General features: G+C 55.3%; 1 protein-coding gene across 2 annotated transcripts in view; it reads right to left on the bottom strand.

The window, feature by feature from the left end:
• Window positions 1–18,585, bottom strand: part of NCKAP1L (NCK associated protein 1 like) — a 123,434-nt gene that overhangs the window by 15,643 nt on the left and 89,206 nt on the right. For both annotated transcript variants that reach the window (XM_048834430.2, XM_048834427.2), the window contains exons 24-26: window positions 17,859–17,952; window positions 17,366–17,448; window positions 15,724–15,804 (exon numbers count right to left, since the gene is read on the bottom strand). In XM_048834430.2, coding sequence (XP_048690387.2) covers window positions 15,724–15,804; window positions 17,366–17,448; window positions 17,859–17,952 — 258 coding nt within the window. The remainder of the gene's footprint in view (window positions 1–15,723; window positions 15,805–17,365; window positions 17,449–17,858; window positions 17,953–18,585) is intronic.

Here is an 18,585-nt window from a genome sequence, read left to right as displayed (position 1 = left end):
TCCCTCGAAACACGCAGAGCACAGTGGAAAGAAGCAACACGCTGGGACCAGCTGCTGAGAGCTCTGCTCTCTGGGGTGTCCAGTAGCACAGCGGGCAATTACTGGACCCAAACTGTGGCAGAAGAGCTTGATATTAGCTCCTACTACAAGCCCCTGGTGTAGACATGATTTACGCCAGTGCAGCTGGCTGGAGGCCAAGCCATAAAGGGCTAGCCCCCCAATTATGGACCTAGGGTTTCAAACAGGAGCGTAGCTCCCCCATCCCACTGCCTGTATCACTACACTGCTATTTTTAGTGCCCGAGCTCATAGAAAGCTAGCGCATGTAGATGTACCGAGCTGGGAATTACGCTTCGCAGTGGCCGTGCACAGACCCCGAGGTGTGGGTGAAAGCTAAGGCACTTGAGACAAGAGCCTGCCCCAGGTCTGACTTTGCCATGCCCTGTGTCCAGCCACGAGCCTGTGCCCAGCCTGACCGCCCCATGCCCTGTGCCCAGCCGGGAACCTGTGCCTGGTCTGACCGCCCCGTGCCCTTTGCCCAGCCGGGAGCCCGTGCCCAGTCTGACCGCGCCATGCCCTGTGCCCAGCCGGGAGCCCGTGCCCCAACCAAACCCAACCAACCCAGGAGAATGCTCTGGACAGAGACAATTGGAAGAGCCCGTAACTGTACGAGAGCAGACAAAATGGCACGAGGTGTTATCCACTGCAGAGAGGAAACTCTGCCAGCGGGCGTGCAAGGTGGAGCCCAGTTCTCTGGACTCGATGAGCGCCACAAGGGGGAGAGAGACCGTATTAGGACATCGCTCGTTAACACACACTGGCTGTGGATTGCATTCCATGTTTTCTTTTAGCTGTAATCTTGTGTCCAAATCCTTAAACGTGCTTTTAGCTGAATCTGTCTCAAGCTCTGTTAAATAAACTTCTATTTGCTTTTACTAGACCCCTGTCTAAGTGCCTTGTGCTACAGAGAGTATTGAACTGAGGTGAGACCCGTGCCCTGGGCCCTGTTTCCACAGAGGTAGTAGATCAGTGTATGCTACGGGTGTCTGGAGGACAAGGGACAGGGCACTCATTTCTGCTTGTGGTAGCAGACAGGCTGAGAGCAAGTTAGTGATGCCCCTCGGACACGTCAGGTAACCCCCAAGTGTCACAATTAGCTGGCCCTCAAGCCCCAGAGAGAACTCTTTACTCCTCAGAAGGGTAAGGGCTGCGGCTGGGAGATAAGAGCCTTAGCACAGAGCATCTTAAGCCCAAGTTGTGTGTGCTGCTGGATGGCGCTGTCCCCCACCCCCGGCACTCTGACCCAACAGGGCCCTGAACACCCTCTACGGGCAGCTCCAAGCTCTTGGGATTGTGGCTGGGGAGCAGAGTGATCGAATCCACAGCCCCAAGCGGGGATCCAGGCTGGGCACTGGCTGCTCCAACAGCCACCAAGCTCTGTAACTCTAGAGAGGGGATTTGGGGCTGGAAAGACGGTGACATTAGGAGCTCAGGATTAGCCCCTGACCCTGCTCCCTGGCTGGAGTGCTGGACCAGGGCAAGCCCCAGACCCCACTCCCGGGTGGGAGCTCGAGGGCCGTAGTTTGCCCACCTCTGTCACGGGACAATGCCTTCAAGACCCTGTTAGTGGTTGTTTTATGCAGGGAGGCTTATAGCCCTTGCACACCTACATGGCCTGTTCTCACTATCCGTACAAATATGTGCTCCTTGCTGGAACCCTGCTGAGTTCTTGGGCTCATTGACATCCTGTGGCAGGGAGTTCCACAGGCTAAATGTGCAATACATATAAGACTATTGTCTGGCTCAGTTTAAACGTGTGTCAGTTTTGTCCAGTGCCACCTCATTCTGGTGTTGATGAGAAGGGTGAATAGAAGCATCTGGTCTCCCTTCCCCAGCGCATGCATGATTTTCTACTCCAGAACCATGCCTCTTGTATTCCTCTTTCCAAGCAGTTCCCCTCTCTTCTAATGTCTTCTACAGCATCCTTTGCACTGAGGGGGTCTCCTGCCCAGGCCATTGGCACACAGGACTCTGCCCTGGCTGCAGCCGTGCTCTGGGCAGCTCCTGGCTGGTCAGCACTCCGAGCTCTCTGTGGGTAGGCAGGGCTGACCAAGGCAGCGGGGCACAACCCGGGGATCTGCTCAGCACTGGCTCTCTCTCAGCACTAGGTCTAAAGATGCTGACTGCTTGCCCTGTGGCTGCCACACTCCCCCCAGCACGGTCTCGGAGCACTTCCTTGGCACTTTGCCAGCTCCTGCCACTAGCAGTGTTCCCATTCCTTCCCTCCAGTCTGGAGGGTGAGCCGTGGGTTGGCTGCTGGGCAGCTCCAGCTGATGGCTTTGTAATGGACCAGCTCTGCTGGGGCTGTTTGACTGCTTGACTCTCTGCGGGGCGCTGCGATGACTGGATCTGCAAAGTTACCCGAAGCTCAATTAGTTCATAAGATGTTACAGTAACCACGGCAAATAGGTCCAGGTGTTTATAACGATGAATGTTGCAAAAGGTGCAGAACACAAACAAACCACCGCTCGGTGTAAATCAAGGACGGTGGGGAGATCAGACTTGGTGAACAAGCAAATGTGGGAACAAAGTTAGCCATGCCAAGCATGGCCTTACAGAAATGGATTTCACTAGTGGACAAAATAATGAGGCTAAAACATGTCACCCACTTGTACTCCTTTTTGGGGCTCTTAAAAGACAACTTTGAAAAAAAAAGAATAATCTTCCCCCAGCGCCTCCCCTGCCTGCAGCTCTGCAACTCAGCTAAGCCTCTTCCTGGGGGGAAGGCCGGCTGGCCTTGCTCCTGTTTGGGGAACTTTGTCTCTACCTGTGAGTGCTGAAAGTCATCCCCTTATCCTGGCATCCAGCCCTCAGCCCACCAGTGGGGATAGCTAATTACTAGCACCCCAAAGGCACGTAAGATCCTATATTGTATTCCCTTCCCGGGTTATTTTCTGCTTTTCATCCAAACTTGCCTTGCCTAAGCAGAAAGGATCCAACCCAATGACAGCCCTGACCATACTGTAACTAACCAGGCTCCAAGCAGTAGGTGTCATGGTTGATTTGCCAGCCAAGCTACCTACTTGTAACTAACCAGCAGTCCAGTGTTCCAAAAACATCAGCAAAAGCTGTATTTCATCCATCTTTTCTATCCCGTCTCTCCTTGTAGCCAGACAGCCAGCCCCCCCCCTCAGACCAGCATTGCTGGAAACACAGGAGGAAGCCGGAACAGGGCACTTAACATATATTCCAGCACAGCCTTTGAAGCTGTGAAAGCACAGGTGTGCTGCTACAATGTGCCTCTGGGAGCAGATACAACGATTAAGCTCACAGCAGGCAGAGGCCCTGTGACAGACATGGCTCTTAGCCCCTACTAAATAGCTTGATGCACACACACCAACATCCTAGGTGGGAAAATATTTACCCTGATAAAAGAAATGTCCAGTAGTCGACACTTATTGTTTCTCTCCCTTGCAAGTGTAAACTACTCTTGCGAAAGCTGGCGTCACCCAGACAGACCAGCCTCAATTTGGCATAAGAAAGGAGAAAGAGAATAAAGGAGTACAGAGGTATAAGTAGGGGACCTACAGCACCATGATTTTTGAGTGCTTTTCACTATCTATCTGCTGGTCAGATAAGTGACAGCCTCCCAAGGCTTCTGCAGCTAAGAGGGTCCCTAAGCCTTGTCCCTTATTCGTCTTTCCGCGGAATTGAGTGACCGATCCTGGCTTGGCACCGCTGGAATCGAGAGATGCAAGGAGGGTAAGAAGCACCCACACCTGATCTCCTATCTTTAGTGTACACATATTTTGAAATAGAGCTCTATACTTTGTTTTCTTTCTTTGGGATTGTGGCTTCAGTTTTGTAACTTGTTTGTGTGTGTAACATCTCTACATTTAAATAAGTAGGCACTAACAATTTTGTAACCACATGATTAGAATCTAGCTTAATAAATTTTGGTAACCATTTGTGCATAAGCCTGACTTGTTTTCTCTGGTTTACTGTAAAGCAGCCAACACAATTAAAGAACCTCAGCCGTTTTGGCTCTAAAGCCTGGCCATTAGGTGAGAGTACTAAGAGCCTAGCGTTGAGTTGTGCCGCCTCCACAGGGCAAACTCTTGGGGTACCTGTCAGTCAATCCTGGCTGCCCGCTGCGAAGGAGCTCTGAGCTCTAGCAGTTAAAGTCACGGGTGTGGAGAGGCTCTTAGTGCTGCCATTGGGGCACCTGTCAGTCAGTATTGACTGCCCGCTGCGAAGGAGCTCTGAGCTCTAGCAGTTAAAGTCACGGGTGGTTAGGACCTTGGGGCATCTGTCAGCCTAGCCCGGGCTGCCCGCCGCGAAGGGACAGTGCGTCCTAGCGGTTAAAGTCACGGATGGTATAAACGGGCATAGCTGGCACCTCACCAAACATCCTTGGCCGTTGGCTAACACTCCTCCACCTTGGCTCTGTCTGTTAGAACAGGCCACAAGATTTCCCCTCACATCAGGCCTGAGAGTAAAATTAACCTTTTCCTTTTCATTGAGGAAAGATTGTTCTGAAAATAAGAGACTGGTATTTTGACTCCAGAAGGAGAGAGACTGTGGAAATGCTGGCTTTGATTTCTTGTTCTTTCGTGTGTTTAATCAATAAGCTTCCAATGTGAACGCATGCTCCTGGGTATGCCCAACGCCCGCTGAAGCTATATCGTGCTGTTTAACACTGGACAGTGATGGGGTTTAAAACCCCTTTCGCTCTTCAGGCCTTTGAGATCAATATCCGTACAACGATCAGGGATTAGTGAGGGACAAGGAGCCCTGTCATAAATATAAAGGGAAGAGTAACCACCTTTCTGTATACAGTGCTATAAAATCCCTCCTGGCCAGACGCAAAATCCTTTCACCTGTAAAGGGTTAAGAAGCTAAGGTAACCTCGCTGGCACCTGACCCAAAATTACCAATGAGGGGACAAGATACTTTCAAATCTGGAGGTGGGGAAAAAGGTTTTTGTCTGTCTGTGTGATGCCTTTGCCAGGGACAGATCAAGGATGCAAGCCCCTCAACTCCTGTAAAGTTAGTAAGTAATCTGGCTAGAAAATGCTTTAAGTTTTCTTTATTTTGGCTTGTAAATTAGCTGTGCTGGAGGAAATGTGTATTCCTGTTTTTGTGTCTTTTTGTAACTTAAGGTTTTTCCTAGAGGGATTCTCTACGTTTTGAATCTGACTGCCTGTAAGATTATCTTCCATTCTGATTTTACAGAGTTGTTCTCTTATCTTTTTTTTTTTTTTGTTCCTCTAATAAAGTTCTGATTTTTAAGAATCTGATTGGGTTTTTTGGGTCTTAAAAATCCAAGGGGTTTGTGCTCATCTTGTTTATTCTCAAGCCTCCCCAGGAAAGGGGGTGTAAGGGCTTGGGGGGATATTTTGAGGAAATAGGAACTCCAAGTGGTCCTTTCCCTGTTCTTTGTCTAAAACACTTGGTGGTGGCGGCGTTTTACCTAATCCAAGGGCAAAGACTTTGTGCCTTAGGGAAGTTTTAACCTAAGCTGGTAGAAATAAGCTTAGGGGGTCTTTCATGCAGGTCCCCACATCTGTACCCTAGAGTTCAGAGTGGGGAAGGAACCTTGAAAAGCCCTAAGAGCAAGGTGCACCCTCACAACATCCCCTAGAGACAGGCTGAGAGGGTCAAAGCCCTAGGCCCTGTTATAGGCTGACAGGCTCTTTAAGAGCAGACAGGGCCCAGCCACCACCTAGACTGATTAGCTCCCTCCTAGCAGAGACCTGGTCCATATAAAGGGTTCGGCTCAGGGAGAGACTCAAAGGAGCAGGCAGGTTGTGCTGTACAGAGAGACTTGCCTTAGTCCTAGCTGGAGGGCCTGGGGAGTGCGGGGTTGCAGAGAGCAGCCCGTGGGAGCTGGCCAGGTCTCCGGGAAGAGTAGCTCTGGGAGCCTGTGCCCTGTACAGGTGTGTCTGTGCTGTGTCTGGGAGTGAGCGACTTCTCGCTGCTTCCTGGTATATCAAGCATGACCTTGCCTTTCCTGCTGCTCCAGTCCCTTACTCAAAAGAACCACACCAAGAACAACAAACCACAACCTTTTCTTTACCTGTGAATCTCCGGGTATCTACGTTAACTGTATATAAGTGCCCGGAGCGTGACCCTTCGCTAACCAGGAAACTGAGTATAGATCCAGCCAACTATGTCACTGTGACGCTCCCCAGCAGTACCCAGGCCCTTCGCTACCACTTGCTCTTAGCGTGAGAGCCTTGTCTGTGCCTGCTGTGGATCAGCTCCGTGACTCCACCAGCCTCTGACAGCACAAGCCTGGCCTCCCAGGCCTGCGCTGGCCTCGCTCTGTGTGTACAGGTCAGCAATAGGCACACACCAGCCCTGAGTGCTCTGAGCGTCCCTCTGGAGGGCTCAGCCCTGATCCAGAACAATCACAGAACCCTCCAAGTCTCTGCTCCCCAAGGAACAGTGCACACCAGCTCAGTGGTTTGAACTCAGGATCACCACTCCGCTTAACACACCGCACTTAGCTACAGCCACAGTGAAAACGAGAATAAGTTTATTATCAGAAACGCCAATGATAGTAGGTACGAGGACTGGAAACACAGGGTTACACATGAAACAAAATCATAACTCGCTTTCTAGAGCCTCAACTTAACCCACAAGACAGGCTGTCTCTTGCAGCCTAGTTTACCCCCAGGCCTTTTCAACCAGCATGGCTGGGATCCCCCTTCATCAGATCGACCCTGCTGGCAGCTTCTTGTCACCAGAGTGTTTCTTTGCGTGCCCAGAAATACCAGAGCAGAACTCTGATCTTCTCCTGAAAACAGGCCCCCATCCCCCACTGTCTACCTCTTCCTGTTCCTTTGCTTCTGAAATCTCTGCGAGCTCTTCATTAGCATTTGACTCACTTCACCAAGAGACTTCTGGTGTGACACACGCAATGCACCAAGGCGATAGGGTCTCCCACCTCCCGTCTGGAGGAGTTTGTCTCCAAGCATGACTGAGCGGCTTTCAACGATAATGCTTAGAGAACATCATTTTCAGCATATATCCAGAACTCCTCACATATTTTCTGCACGTATGTCTCACAATGATTGATGTGTGTGACACAGGCTGTAAGCAGACGCCTTACAGGGCTTTGTTTTGGTGAACTCAGGGCAACCCTGTCCCTCTATGACCCCCACTGCCAGTTGGCATCAAGTGGTCCTTGAGTCACAGGGGTGGGGGGCAGGTTGGTATCTTCTCCAGGAAGGGGAGTGTTGTGGACACACTGAGAGAATGGTTATTTATCACTTATGTTACAACAATACCTAGATGCTCAGTCAAGACCAGGGCGCCAGGTGCTGCACAGACAGAACAAATGCGAGTCACGGCCCCGAGGACTTTGTGGGTTAAGGAGGGACCTAGCCGTGGCAACAGCACAGACCAGCTCTGCACTCCATCTGGGGCCAGGCAGCGACATGAGGGCAGCTCTCCAGCAGTCTAACGAGCACCAGCTTTCAGTTCCCTATCTGCATCATCCCAGAGTGGGGCGCTGGGGAGGGATTTGAAGCAGGATGAGCTGCTGGCTTTATGGATCCACTCAGGAAGCTTCTCCAGCATGAGGAGGGAGGATGGAGGGGACTGTGGGGAATCAGGCTAAGGAGGGTGGGGTCTCTCTGACCTTGTGACATGATAGTAGGTGGTGAGACGTCGGGGGCTAAGCTGTGCAAGGTGGAGGGGGGAAGGGTTTGCCCGGGAGAGGAGAGACATCTGTGTTGGAAGAGGGGTGGCCAAGGGAGGGGTGCTGGGGCCGGGGCGATGACCCAAGCAGATGACCTTAGCAGCAGCATTCCAAATGGACAGGGGAGCGCAGGGGAACTGCAGGCATCCAGGCCAGAAGGGTCATGTGGTAGCTGCGGCATTAGGCGAGAGTTCGGGCCAGGTGGGCAGAGAAGGAAGGTCACAGCTTGGCAATGCTGCAGCAAGACGTGAGATGAGACAGGAAACACTGGTCATACATGGGGAGAGGGTGAATGGCATAATCCGAACCTCGCCTCTGGCAGCTCTGTCTGACAGCATGAGCCTTCTCACCTTGTGTGAGGCGACAGCTGGCAGGGAGATGCCTGAAGCTACTTCTGTCTATGCAACACGCGAGTTACCTGCAGCACCAGAACATCCCAACGTCAGCTCTACCTAGGCAATTATCCAGCTCATCATCCTCATACCGAGCACCTGCTTCACAACCTCTCCTCACCTCCCCTCTCCCCCATGACGAGGGAACTCCTAGCCCTGTTCTATACAGAGGCACAGGCTGAATTAAGTGCCTTGCATAAAGTCATCTACCGACTATGTGGCTAAACTGGGAATTGGACGCAGCTCTCCCAAATCTTAGTCCAAAGCCTTAACCACACAGCCACCCTCCTCCATCCCCTAGGAAATGGTCATTTCACTGCAACACAATCCCCAGACAAATCCCTTGACAGGTTAAAAACAGAAACTAACAAAGAGGAAAGCGCAGTTAAGCATCCAGGAAAGAGAGCGTGCCTGGAATCTGAACAGCTAATTGCTGGCTGTGAGCTCCTACCGAAGAGACCCAGAGAACGTGGTCGGGTTCTATGGGCTGTGAGATCCTATGGAAGAGCCCTGGAGAACGTGGTTGGTTTCTATGAGCTGTGAGTGCCTATGGAACGGCTCCGGAGAACCTGATCGGGTTCTATGCGCTGTGAGATCCTATGGAAGAGCCCCGGAGAACGTGTTCGGGTTCTATGAGCTGTGAGATCCTATGGAAGAGCCCTGGAGAACGTGGTTGGTTTCTATGAGCTGTGAGTGCCTATGGAACGGCTCCGGAGAACCTGATCGGGTTCTATGCGCTGTGAGATCCTATGGAAGAGCCCCGGAGAACGTGTTCGGGTTCTATGAGCTGTGAGATCCTATGGAAGAGCCCTGGAGAACGTGGTTGGTTTCTATGAGCTGTGAGTGCCTATGGAACGGCTCCGGAGAACCTGATCGGGTTCTATGCGCTGTGAGATCCTATGGAAGAGCCCCGGAGAACGTGTTCGGGTTCTATGAGCTGTGAGCGCCCATGGAGGAGTCCTGGAGAGGGTAATATGGTCTATGAGCTCCTAACGAAAAGCCCCAGAGAACATGGTCAGGTCTATTGGGATTTCATTGTGTGCTCACTGAAAGGACTCTTCAGAGCCTGTAGGATTTCCTAGATAACGAGGGTCTGTCTTGAGGATTTCAGCTCCATTTTAGAGTAGGGACCCTGTTCTCTCAAATCCTACATGGTGGATCGTGGTCTATTACACCTTAAAGGAAAAGCAGCGCGTGGGGAGCGAGCACCCATGCCGACACGAACGATGAATGGGACTAGTGACCATCTACGTCTCAAGGTCACAAAGGTCGCGTGGATGGGAACTAAATGGGCAGAACTAATGTTAGGGTTCTGTGTTCATCACCCCAGACCCCAGCTCTGTGCCCATGGTAGGACCCATCTTTTGGAACACTCTGCATCTGGACAAACACTTCTTAGCAGCGTTAATTAGACCAGGGTAATGGGACATTACACACCAAATAAGAGACATCCCTCAAAAAACAGGACAGGTGGCCTCCCTAATTAGAACTAATGTTGGGCATTAAAGGTGACCCCAGCGCAGGCAGAGTGCAGCCCTCTGGCCACATGTGGCTGGGAGGGAGAGGATTCTAGTCCTTAAAGGATCCCACTGATACCCCATGTACTCTGTCCTCGCTGTGGGAAGGAACCAGGGTCCAGCCCATCCCAGAGGCCTCACCAAGAACTCAGGGATCTAGGGCCACGGAGGGCTGGTGAGTCTCACCCACTGAGGACTCTGGAAATCAATAGCTGGAGGATGGCTGCCCTCTATTTGCAATGAGCGTGATAAACGGTGGAGAGGAGCAATTGACATGCCCCCCAGGGGGAGGGGATGCTGATCCAGCCCTGATCTAGGAGGGGTGACCCCCCTGCCCCGCCCCGCCAAGGTACTTAGCCCAGCCAGGCTAACCCCACAAGGGTGCAGCCCCTGATCCACTATGACAGCTCAGTCAGAGGGGCAGCTGTCCTCAGACTGAGATGCACAGGGGGACTCGGGTCTGCTCTGCAAGGCGTGACACCACCCAGCACTGGCTCCCAGCACTAGGCCATTCAGGACCCATCACAGCTACCACAGTTGCCGGCTGACGGAACCTCTCCAAGCTCCCGTGACGTATGGGAGTGTGCCAGAGCGGGAGCCGTCAGTTGTCTCCAGTCCACCAGGTCCTCGAGCCTCTGAATCCCAGCTGTCTGGGGAAGCAGCGCGAATGGCAGGGCAATAAGTGGAAGTGGGAACCCACCTGCCTCGCGAGGAGTCTGGGCCGGGATCCAAAAAGAGGGGGCAGAGAGGAAATGCCCCCCAGAAGTGACAGCCAAGGCACTGCCGGTGCTGGCTGCCCCACTCTTCCTTGCAGGCCCCCTTCCGGTAAACGGCTCGACTCTAAGGCATCCAGCAACCTGCTGTGTCACCCTCATGGCAGTTGCTGACAGGCTGTCACTGGGTAGGACACGCCAGAGACACTGGAGAGGGCTGTGAATGGCACCGAGAGAGTGAAGGCTCACCCCAATCAGTGCAGCCCACAAGCCAGCGGCTGTCCCAGACAGAGGGGCCCGGCTACACTAGGGAAATGGCATTTTGCTGACACTGGCCGGGAGAGCTGCATTCCGTCCCTCCGTGCAGCAATGCAACTGGGCACTAGGCTGCCCCAGATTTGTCCATGGACCAGTGTGACCCGAAGAGCCCCTTCCCAGTAATAAGGGGAGAGCCTAGCATGATCTGGCCCTAGGTCCAGCCCCACCTCCCTCTCTGTCAGAGGTAGCCACACAGGCTGCTCCTGGGAGCTGGCTGTTTCTCCATCTGCACATGGATCCGAGAGACCTGCCAGGAGTCTGGTACCAGAGTGTGGCAGGTAAATCCAGGGCAGTGTGGGGAGCAAGGCTGGCAGTGGGATGGGATGGAGCGGTGCAGCCATGGTAGGATCCAGAGCTGGTGGGACACGAGTGACTCCCAGTGACCCCACAGCTGTTACTGCCAGGGGGACTGGGCCCTGAGGTCTCAGTCCAGCTTCTAGTGTCCATGGTGGTGGCCTGTGCCCACTACCTTGCCTCCTGGCTGGGATCTCAGGCTCCCGGCTGGCTATGAGCAAGCCCTAATCCTCAGTGGGACTGGATGGGCTGCACTCACTGTGCAGCTCCCTGGGTAGAAGCGGGGGGAGGGCTCCAGGCTGCCCAGGACAGGGCCCTGAACTCACATCGCTCAGATGGGCTTCTTTAGACAGGTAAGGGGAGAGATGCAGGCAGCCCAGAGAGAGACAGACCGACCTGACACTGAGAGAGACAGATGGACAGCCATGACACACACACACACACGGACGGACGGACAGCTCCCTTCATGTCTCAGGAGCCAAGCTCATTGTATAGAGCAAGATAATGAGCTTGCACCCATTTGCTCCTCCCTTTCAGCTGCACGTACAGGAATCTGGGGCCTAGCGCTTGTGCCAGGAGGAGGGAGGCAGGACTCCTGGGTTCCATTCCTGGCTCTGCCATGGACCGACTGGTGACCTTGGGCAAGTCACTTCCCCTCCCTCTGCACTGCAACTTCCCCCACTGTAACATGGGGATAACAAGGGAGCCCCTCCCTGTGGGCTCATTCGTGTCCCCAAGTACCTGGGTCCCGAAGCCCAGGCTTCTCTGTACTCTGCCACTGAGAGCAGGTCATCCTCAGCTGGCAGCTCCGCAGGTCCCAGCGCGTACACCAGAGAGCTGATCCCCCCTGTGTGCTCCAACACAGCCCCTGCCTGACAGCTGAGCCAGCTGCAAATTCCAGCATGACACAGACCCCTCAGCAGCTGGGCTTCCTTTGCCCCTGTGTCAAGCCCCAAGTCATGCCTGGGAGGGGTGGGTTTTCCTGACCTCAGCATCTGGCTCTCAGCCTCAGCCCCAGCCGTGTTATCGCCCCACAATCTGATAAGGCCCATTGGGCAGCGCTGGGTGTTTGATTACTGTCCTTCCACGCCTGCTGAAGGTGAGTAACCCCATTACCATTCTCCTCACCCCTCCATTCTGCCAGGAACCAACCTCCGGTCCTGCTTCCCTGTAATTGCTTTGTGGCTCTGGAGGCATTCGCTCCCTCACTACCGGTGCAAAACGAGTTGCCCTCACTCCTTATCCGTGCTGCACTGCTGATAATAAAGCCATTAACTCGGCAATGAAAAATCACCCTGCTTACATCCCTCTCACCCTTCCCCACTCACTGGCTTCACTGGGTGGGCAAATACAAGATCGCTTTCTCCACCACTCTAAAGCAGCCACCTCTGGGGTTGAACACAGAAGCAACACAACAGGAGAGGACCCATGGGTGCACAAGGGAATATTGGTGATGTTGCTGAAATCAACACCCATCCCAGGGCCAAAACCCAGACTAAATATCGACCTAGTTACACATCCATGGCTCCGAAATGGAGAATCAGAACATCCCTGGCCCAGCATCTCCCTGGAGATCATGGAACAGAATAACCCAGTTCCCTCCCGTTTCCAGCTTGACGTTGTTTGAAGATCTGGCCCCACAGCGCCACTGCACAGTTCCGACCTGCCCGAATACCCCAGGTGAGCCCAAAGGGGCCAGCATGGCAACTTGCCGGACCCATCCCACCGTCTCTGAACACGCTCCCACCTGTAACACGGTGCCCATCCTAGCTGTACAGAGAGGAGCTCCCCCTCAGCAAATGCAGCCCCAGATGTCCCTGTCTTTAAACCTGCCATAGCACAAGGCAGCACCTAGCCAGAGGTCTAATGTGCTGTCTGCTACTGCCCCCTGGGGCTCATGCAGGGTATGACCACCCTGACCCAATTACCCAGGTACTGATATTCTCCCAGCTCTGCTTGGGGCTCTTCTCTGCAGATAACACCACACTGCCCAGAGACCCAGCCCTCCCTGGGTGTTTCTCAGGCTTGTCCCCCGGCTAGTCCCCATCAATGGCCCTGGGAAGCAGAAGCAGTAAAACGGGACAGCACCTAGATGCACCCATCCCTCCTGCCTGTGTTGGCCAAACTCCTGGGGATCTGCGCCGGTGGCGTCCATCCTCTTGCACGTGGATCAGGACACATGGCTGTGTCTCCCAGCCCTGCACACCTGTGTCTTGCTCCCAGCAATGCTCCCTGTATGCTCCTCACCACTGCTTGGACCCCAGCCGAGCGGGCGTTTGCATGTAGTGTGCATTTCCCTCTCCAGGCCCCTCAGTCCGGGCTGGGCCCTCTGGCTGCTAGAGGCACCATCTGGGCCTCCCTGCTCTTTCTAGCCAGGTGGCTGCTAACACCACACTAGTTCTACTGCAGCAGCCAGTTCCTTCCTCGCAGATTCTCCATGCTCTGAGGGTGCAGCCCGTCCCCCTAGGGAACAGCGGAGGGCCTGGCTCTGGCTGAGGGGATGAGGGATGGATACAGCAGCCCCGGGCATGCTGGGGACAGAGCTGCCAATCCCACCTGCACCTTCCCCACTGCTCCTGCATGCTCATCCCCCATGACAGTGCCACAACCCCAGCTCTCGAAGCATTGGGCCAGCCCAGTCCTGCCTGCACAAGGACACTGGGGTCAATGGGGGCATGGAGGACAGGACCCAACCAGCAGCTCCAGGCAGCTCTTCCCTATGCTCTCTATGGTTCTTGGCTCCCCTCCATCTCTCACTGATCATCACTGGCTCCAGCTGCATGAGTCTAGCCCCATGGTCCATCTGCCAGGTGCAAATGGCATCCAGGCCTGGAGTGACTCATTCCCAGCCCTGCTGAGCACCTCCACATCTGACAGGCCTCAGCATGACAGATTAGCTCAGCCTGCAGATGGCAGATGTGTGCTGCCATCACAAGATCCGGTGGCTGGAGCCCCTGTGTGATCTGCCTGAATCCAGCCAGGGTGACAGTCACCCCCGCAGGGGGTGTGGCACGGGCCAGTGTGCCACATGGCCAGATCCAATGTCCTCCTCTCGGTGCTGTGAAACCCATCTTGCTAAATGGAGCTGGAGTGGGGTTCCCAGCCCTCTGTCCATGGTTCTGAAATATGGGCAAGTACTGGAGTGTACTTCTCTGGCAGCGTGGGCATGTTCATACCCAGCCAGCCCAATGCCTGGCCACCACACACCACTACTTGACTGTCTATGGACTGCTGTACAGTAAATACCCCACTGCACCTCTGCATTCACACCCTGCATCATTAACACACCAACCCTGCCCAGCTCTGCATTCACACCCTGCGTCGTTCACACCCTGCCGAGTTCTGCATTCACACCCTGCATCAACACACACACCCTGCCCAGCTCGGATTTCACACCGTGTCATTAACACACACATCCTGCCCAGCTCTGCATTTACACCCTGCATCATTAACAAACACCCTGCTCTGCTCTGCATTCCCACCCTGCATCATTAACACAAACCCTGCCTGCATTCACACGCTGCATCAACACACACCTGCTCTGCTCTGCATTCACACCCTGTGTCATTAACACAAACCCTGCCTGCATTCACACCCTGCATCAACACACACCTGCTCTGCTCTGCATTCACATGCTGCATCAACACACACCTGCTCTGCATTCACACCCTGCATCATTACACACCTGCTCTGCTCTGCATTCACACCCTGCATCATTAACACACACCTGCTCTGCTCTGCATTAACACTCTGCATCATTAACGAACACTCTGCTCCGCATTCACACTTTGTGTCAGTAACACACGTGCTGCTCTGCTCTGCATTCCCACCCTGCGTCATTAACACACACCTGCTCTGCTCTGCCACTACCCTCAGGCCGACCTTTCAAATATCAGTTCAAAGGATGGGTCCCATCTAATAGGCATGTCCCCTTGGTGTCCCTGAGGACCCCACAACAGCAGCTCCTTTAGGCTGAAAAGGGGGCCCAGCCAGGAAAGCACAATTTGAACTGGCAGCCACTAAACACAACCCTGTGAGCCACCGCCTTGGGAGGGATCCGCCATGCCAGAACGTTCCCGTCCCCCAAAGCCAGCAGGAGCCCACCATGCTCGTACATCATGTCACGCCCCCAGGGACCAGCGCAAGAGCAGTATGGACCTGTCAGGGCCAACTGTATCTGCACCTCCCAGCTCTGCCCAACTAGGAGCTGCCCGTGCTGAGCCCAGGGCAAACTCTGGCTTACAGGGTTAAGTTCATCAAGTCCCACAATGTGCTCCAACCCCAAGGACACAGCGTGTGTTTCGACCTCTCCACATGACAGAGCATCCCCAGACCCTGCCACCCTGGCAGTGCAGCGTCCCTGTCCAGAGCAACGGTGCTGGCCGGGCTGGGGGCACGGCGCAGGGCTGAGCACAATACGCCTCACGCCTCGGCAGCGCTCGGTGCAGGTCTGCCTAGCCCGAGAGAGGCCCCCAGCTGACCTGGGCACCTGCCTGGGCACCTGCTCTCCAGAGGAGACTCCACTCCCACCCAGGGCTGGAGGTCAACGATCCCGCCAGGGCCCCGGACACAAGATTATCATTTCTTACCCTGGGTTTCTGCACCATACGAGGCCTGGGTTCCCTCAGGGCAGGAGGAGGGCCGCCCTGGCCAGTTGCCCCAGGGCCCTGGTGTGGAGACCGGCGGGAGGCTGCCCGCCCAGCAGCCCACCCTGTTCTCTGACCTGCCTGCCTAGCCGCAGAGCCCACCCACAGCAGAGAGAAGCACGAGGGTCGCCCCCACCTTTATGTCTGTGTCTGGGGTGACAAAGTCCTTCAGGCACTCGATGGGGCCCATCAGAAACGGGCAGCGGTTGGAGAAGACCTGCAGCGAGGAGAGAGCCAGCTCTTGAGATGGCAATGGACACAGGTCGCCCCCTTCTCATGTAGCAGCCCCTGGCACCTGTCCCATTGCTCTGCCCTCCCTCTCTGCATCACAGGACGTATGAAGATGCCCATACAGGTGCCAAGCTCCCTTCCCTCTGCCCTTCCACCCCACAGGCTCCAATGGTATTGCACAAACTGTGCCAGGAGCACTTCACCCACCACTGATATGCAGCCACCGCTGGGGTGGGACGTGGCAGCTGTTTAACAACTGCCCAGCAGCCAAGTGCAGGAAATGAGCAATGCAATGCTTGAGGCTCTCCAAGCACCACACAGGTGTTAGCCAATGAACCCTCCCCGCAGCCCCCGGAGAGGGGCTGGGGCCAGTTACTGTCCCTGCTTTCGAGAAGCCACCTGGGCAGAGCTGGGATCAGCTGCAGGAGCGTCTGGCCCCAGAGGCCTGTCCTAGGGAGGGATGCAGGACACTCACCACTCCTGCCCTGCTACGTCCCCAGCAACAATGGGGCTGGGGGGGTCAGTGACTCCCCTCCACCGCAGCCCCATAATGCTCCATGAAGAGTGTGAAAGGCCAGCTCCCCAGCCCTGCCCCACGCAGCTCCGATGCTGCCTTCCAGGCTGGTGCACAGTGGGAGCAGCCAACTCCTCCGCCCCCGGCCTGGGGGGAGTGGCTGGACCATGTGGCTCTCATAGTTGTCAGAGGCAGGGGTGACACAAAGCAGTCCCTTCCCCATTTCGGGTGCTCTCTGATCACACACTAACACTTGCCCTCCGACACTCCCATGGTTGTGTACTAGGGGTGGAGCCAGGGGAAGGAGGGGGCGGGGCTAGAGTGTCACGCCCACACATATTTTGGGCTGTGCTGCAGCTCAGCTTGGCCGGCTACAAATTAGAGCAACCCCCAGGGCTGCTGCTCTAAGGGTCTGCGTACACTGCCATGAGACACCAGCGGCTGGCCCGGGCTTGCGGGGCTGTGTAACTGCGGTGTAGACATTTGGGACCCTCTCACTTCGCTGGGTAATTCACCCTCTGGAGCATCCTAGAGCCACCAGGGCTCAACACAGCTCACCCCCCACTCGCCCCACAGAGACTCTCACTCCAGAGACACGAGACGATTAACAGATGAGCAGGCCACAGTGGTTCCATCTCTCGATGGGCCATATCTGCGTGCCTCACAGTCTCCCCACGCATCTCTGTGGGGTGGGGAAGGGCTAGGATCCCCATGGGACAGATGGAAACAGAGGCCCAGAGACCCACACTTGCAGGGTCACCCAGGGGCTGGGTGATAAAGCAAGGAATTAAACCTGGATCTCCCAAGTACCATGCTAGTGCCCTGACCACTGGACCTGTCTTCCTCTCTTCCTGGCCTCATGTTGCCAGCCACAAACGGGACAGGCCCAGCCTTGTGTGGGTGCTCCCTGCAGATGGATCAGCATCTCCCTCGCTCAGTCCCCCCGAGACGGGCCAGCCTCGGCCTTGCACCCCCCTGAGATGAGCTGGCCCTGGCCTTGCACGGCACCTGCCCTAGACGGGCCAGCACCCACCTCACACAGCCCGGTCTGTGCCATGGAGCGGAAGCTCAGGATCTCCCCAATGATGGTCATTCTTTTCAGCACATTGTCCGCAGCTGGGGGAGAGCAGGGAGCGGGAGTGAATTGCAAGGACACACAGGAGATGGAGCTGCAAATCACACGGAGTACAACATACCCCTTGGCCTATGCCTGGGAACTGCTTACATCTCACTAGCACCCCACACCCCAACCTTCAGCCCCCCTCCTGAGCCCTCACCCCAAGTTCTGCCAGTGCCCCTCACCCCAACCCCCAGCCCCCTCCTGAGCCCCCAGCTCTGCCAGTGCCTCTCACCCCAACCATCAGTCCTGTTCCCCTCCCCCCGCTATTCCCCACCTGAATCTCCTCTCCATTCAGCGCTCATTGCAGCTCAGCCCTGAACTCCATCCTCGGCCGGCTGTGGATCGGGCAGGGGGTTCCATGCAGATGCCAGGGAGGGGGCTATGGGGGCAGGGGAACAACACTTACACGTCAGCCTGGGCAGCAGTGATAACATCTGCTCAGGTTTGTAGAAGTTGGAGCGGATCTGCACCAGCACGTCCATGTTCTCGGTCACCAGTTTCTGCAACAGAAACAATCACCATGGTAAATGGGGGCCAGCCAGAGCCAGAGCCAGCCAGAGCCAGAGCCAGCCAGGCCCGACTGACCCAGAACCAGAACCAGCCAGGCCCAACTCACCCAGTGCAAGAACCAGCCACGCCCAATTCAGCCAGAGCCAGGGGCTGCTGCCACGGGACTCTTCCCTGGTATCAGTATTTTGCCCAGTGCCAGCACCTCCAGCTCTGAAGGGAACTCCTGACACGGATGTACTGAGCCCCGTATAACAATCACATGAACCTAGGAGCGGTGGCCCTGTGCTCCCCGCAGTTAGCTGGGAGCTGAGGGGATATCTCCACTGGGGACACAGCAAGTCAGTGACAGGTCTGGCAATAAAGCCCAGGAGTCCTGGCTCCCAGCCCCCACCCTGCTCTATCTTGCTAACCCTGCACCGCTTCCAGGAGTCCTGGCTCCCAGACCCCCTTGCTCTACCCCGCTAACTCCACACCGCTCCTAAAGAACCCAGGAGTCCTGGTTCCCAGCCCTCCTGCTCTACCGCGCTAACCCCATACTACTCCCAGAGAACCCAGGAGTTCTGGCTCCCAGACCCCCTTGCTCTACCCCGCTAACTCCACACCGCTCCCAGAGAACCCAGGAG

The sequence above is a fragment of the Caretta caretta genome, chromosome 20, assembly GCF_965140235.1.
Source record: "Caretta caretta isolate rCarCar2 chromosome 20, rCarCar1.hap1, whole genome shotgun sequence".
Classification (NCBI taxonomy): Eukaryota; Metazoa; Chordata; order Testudines; family Cheloniidae; genus Caretta; species Caretta caretta.
This window is presented reverse-complemented; position numbering and strand designations above follow the sequence as displayed.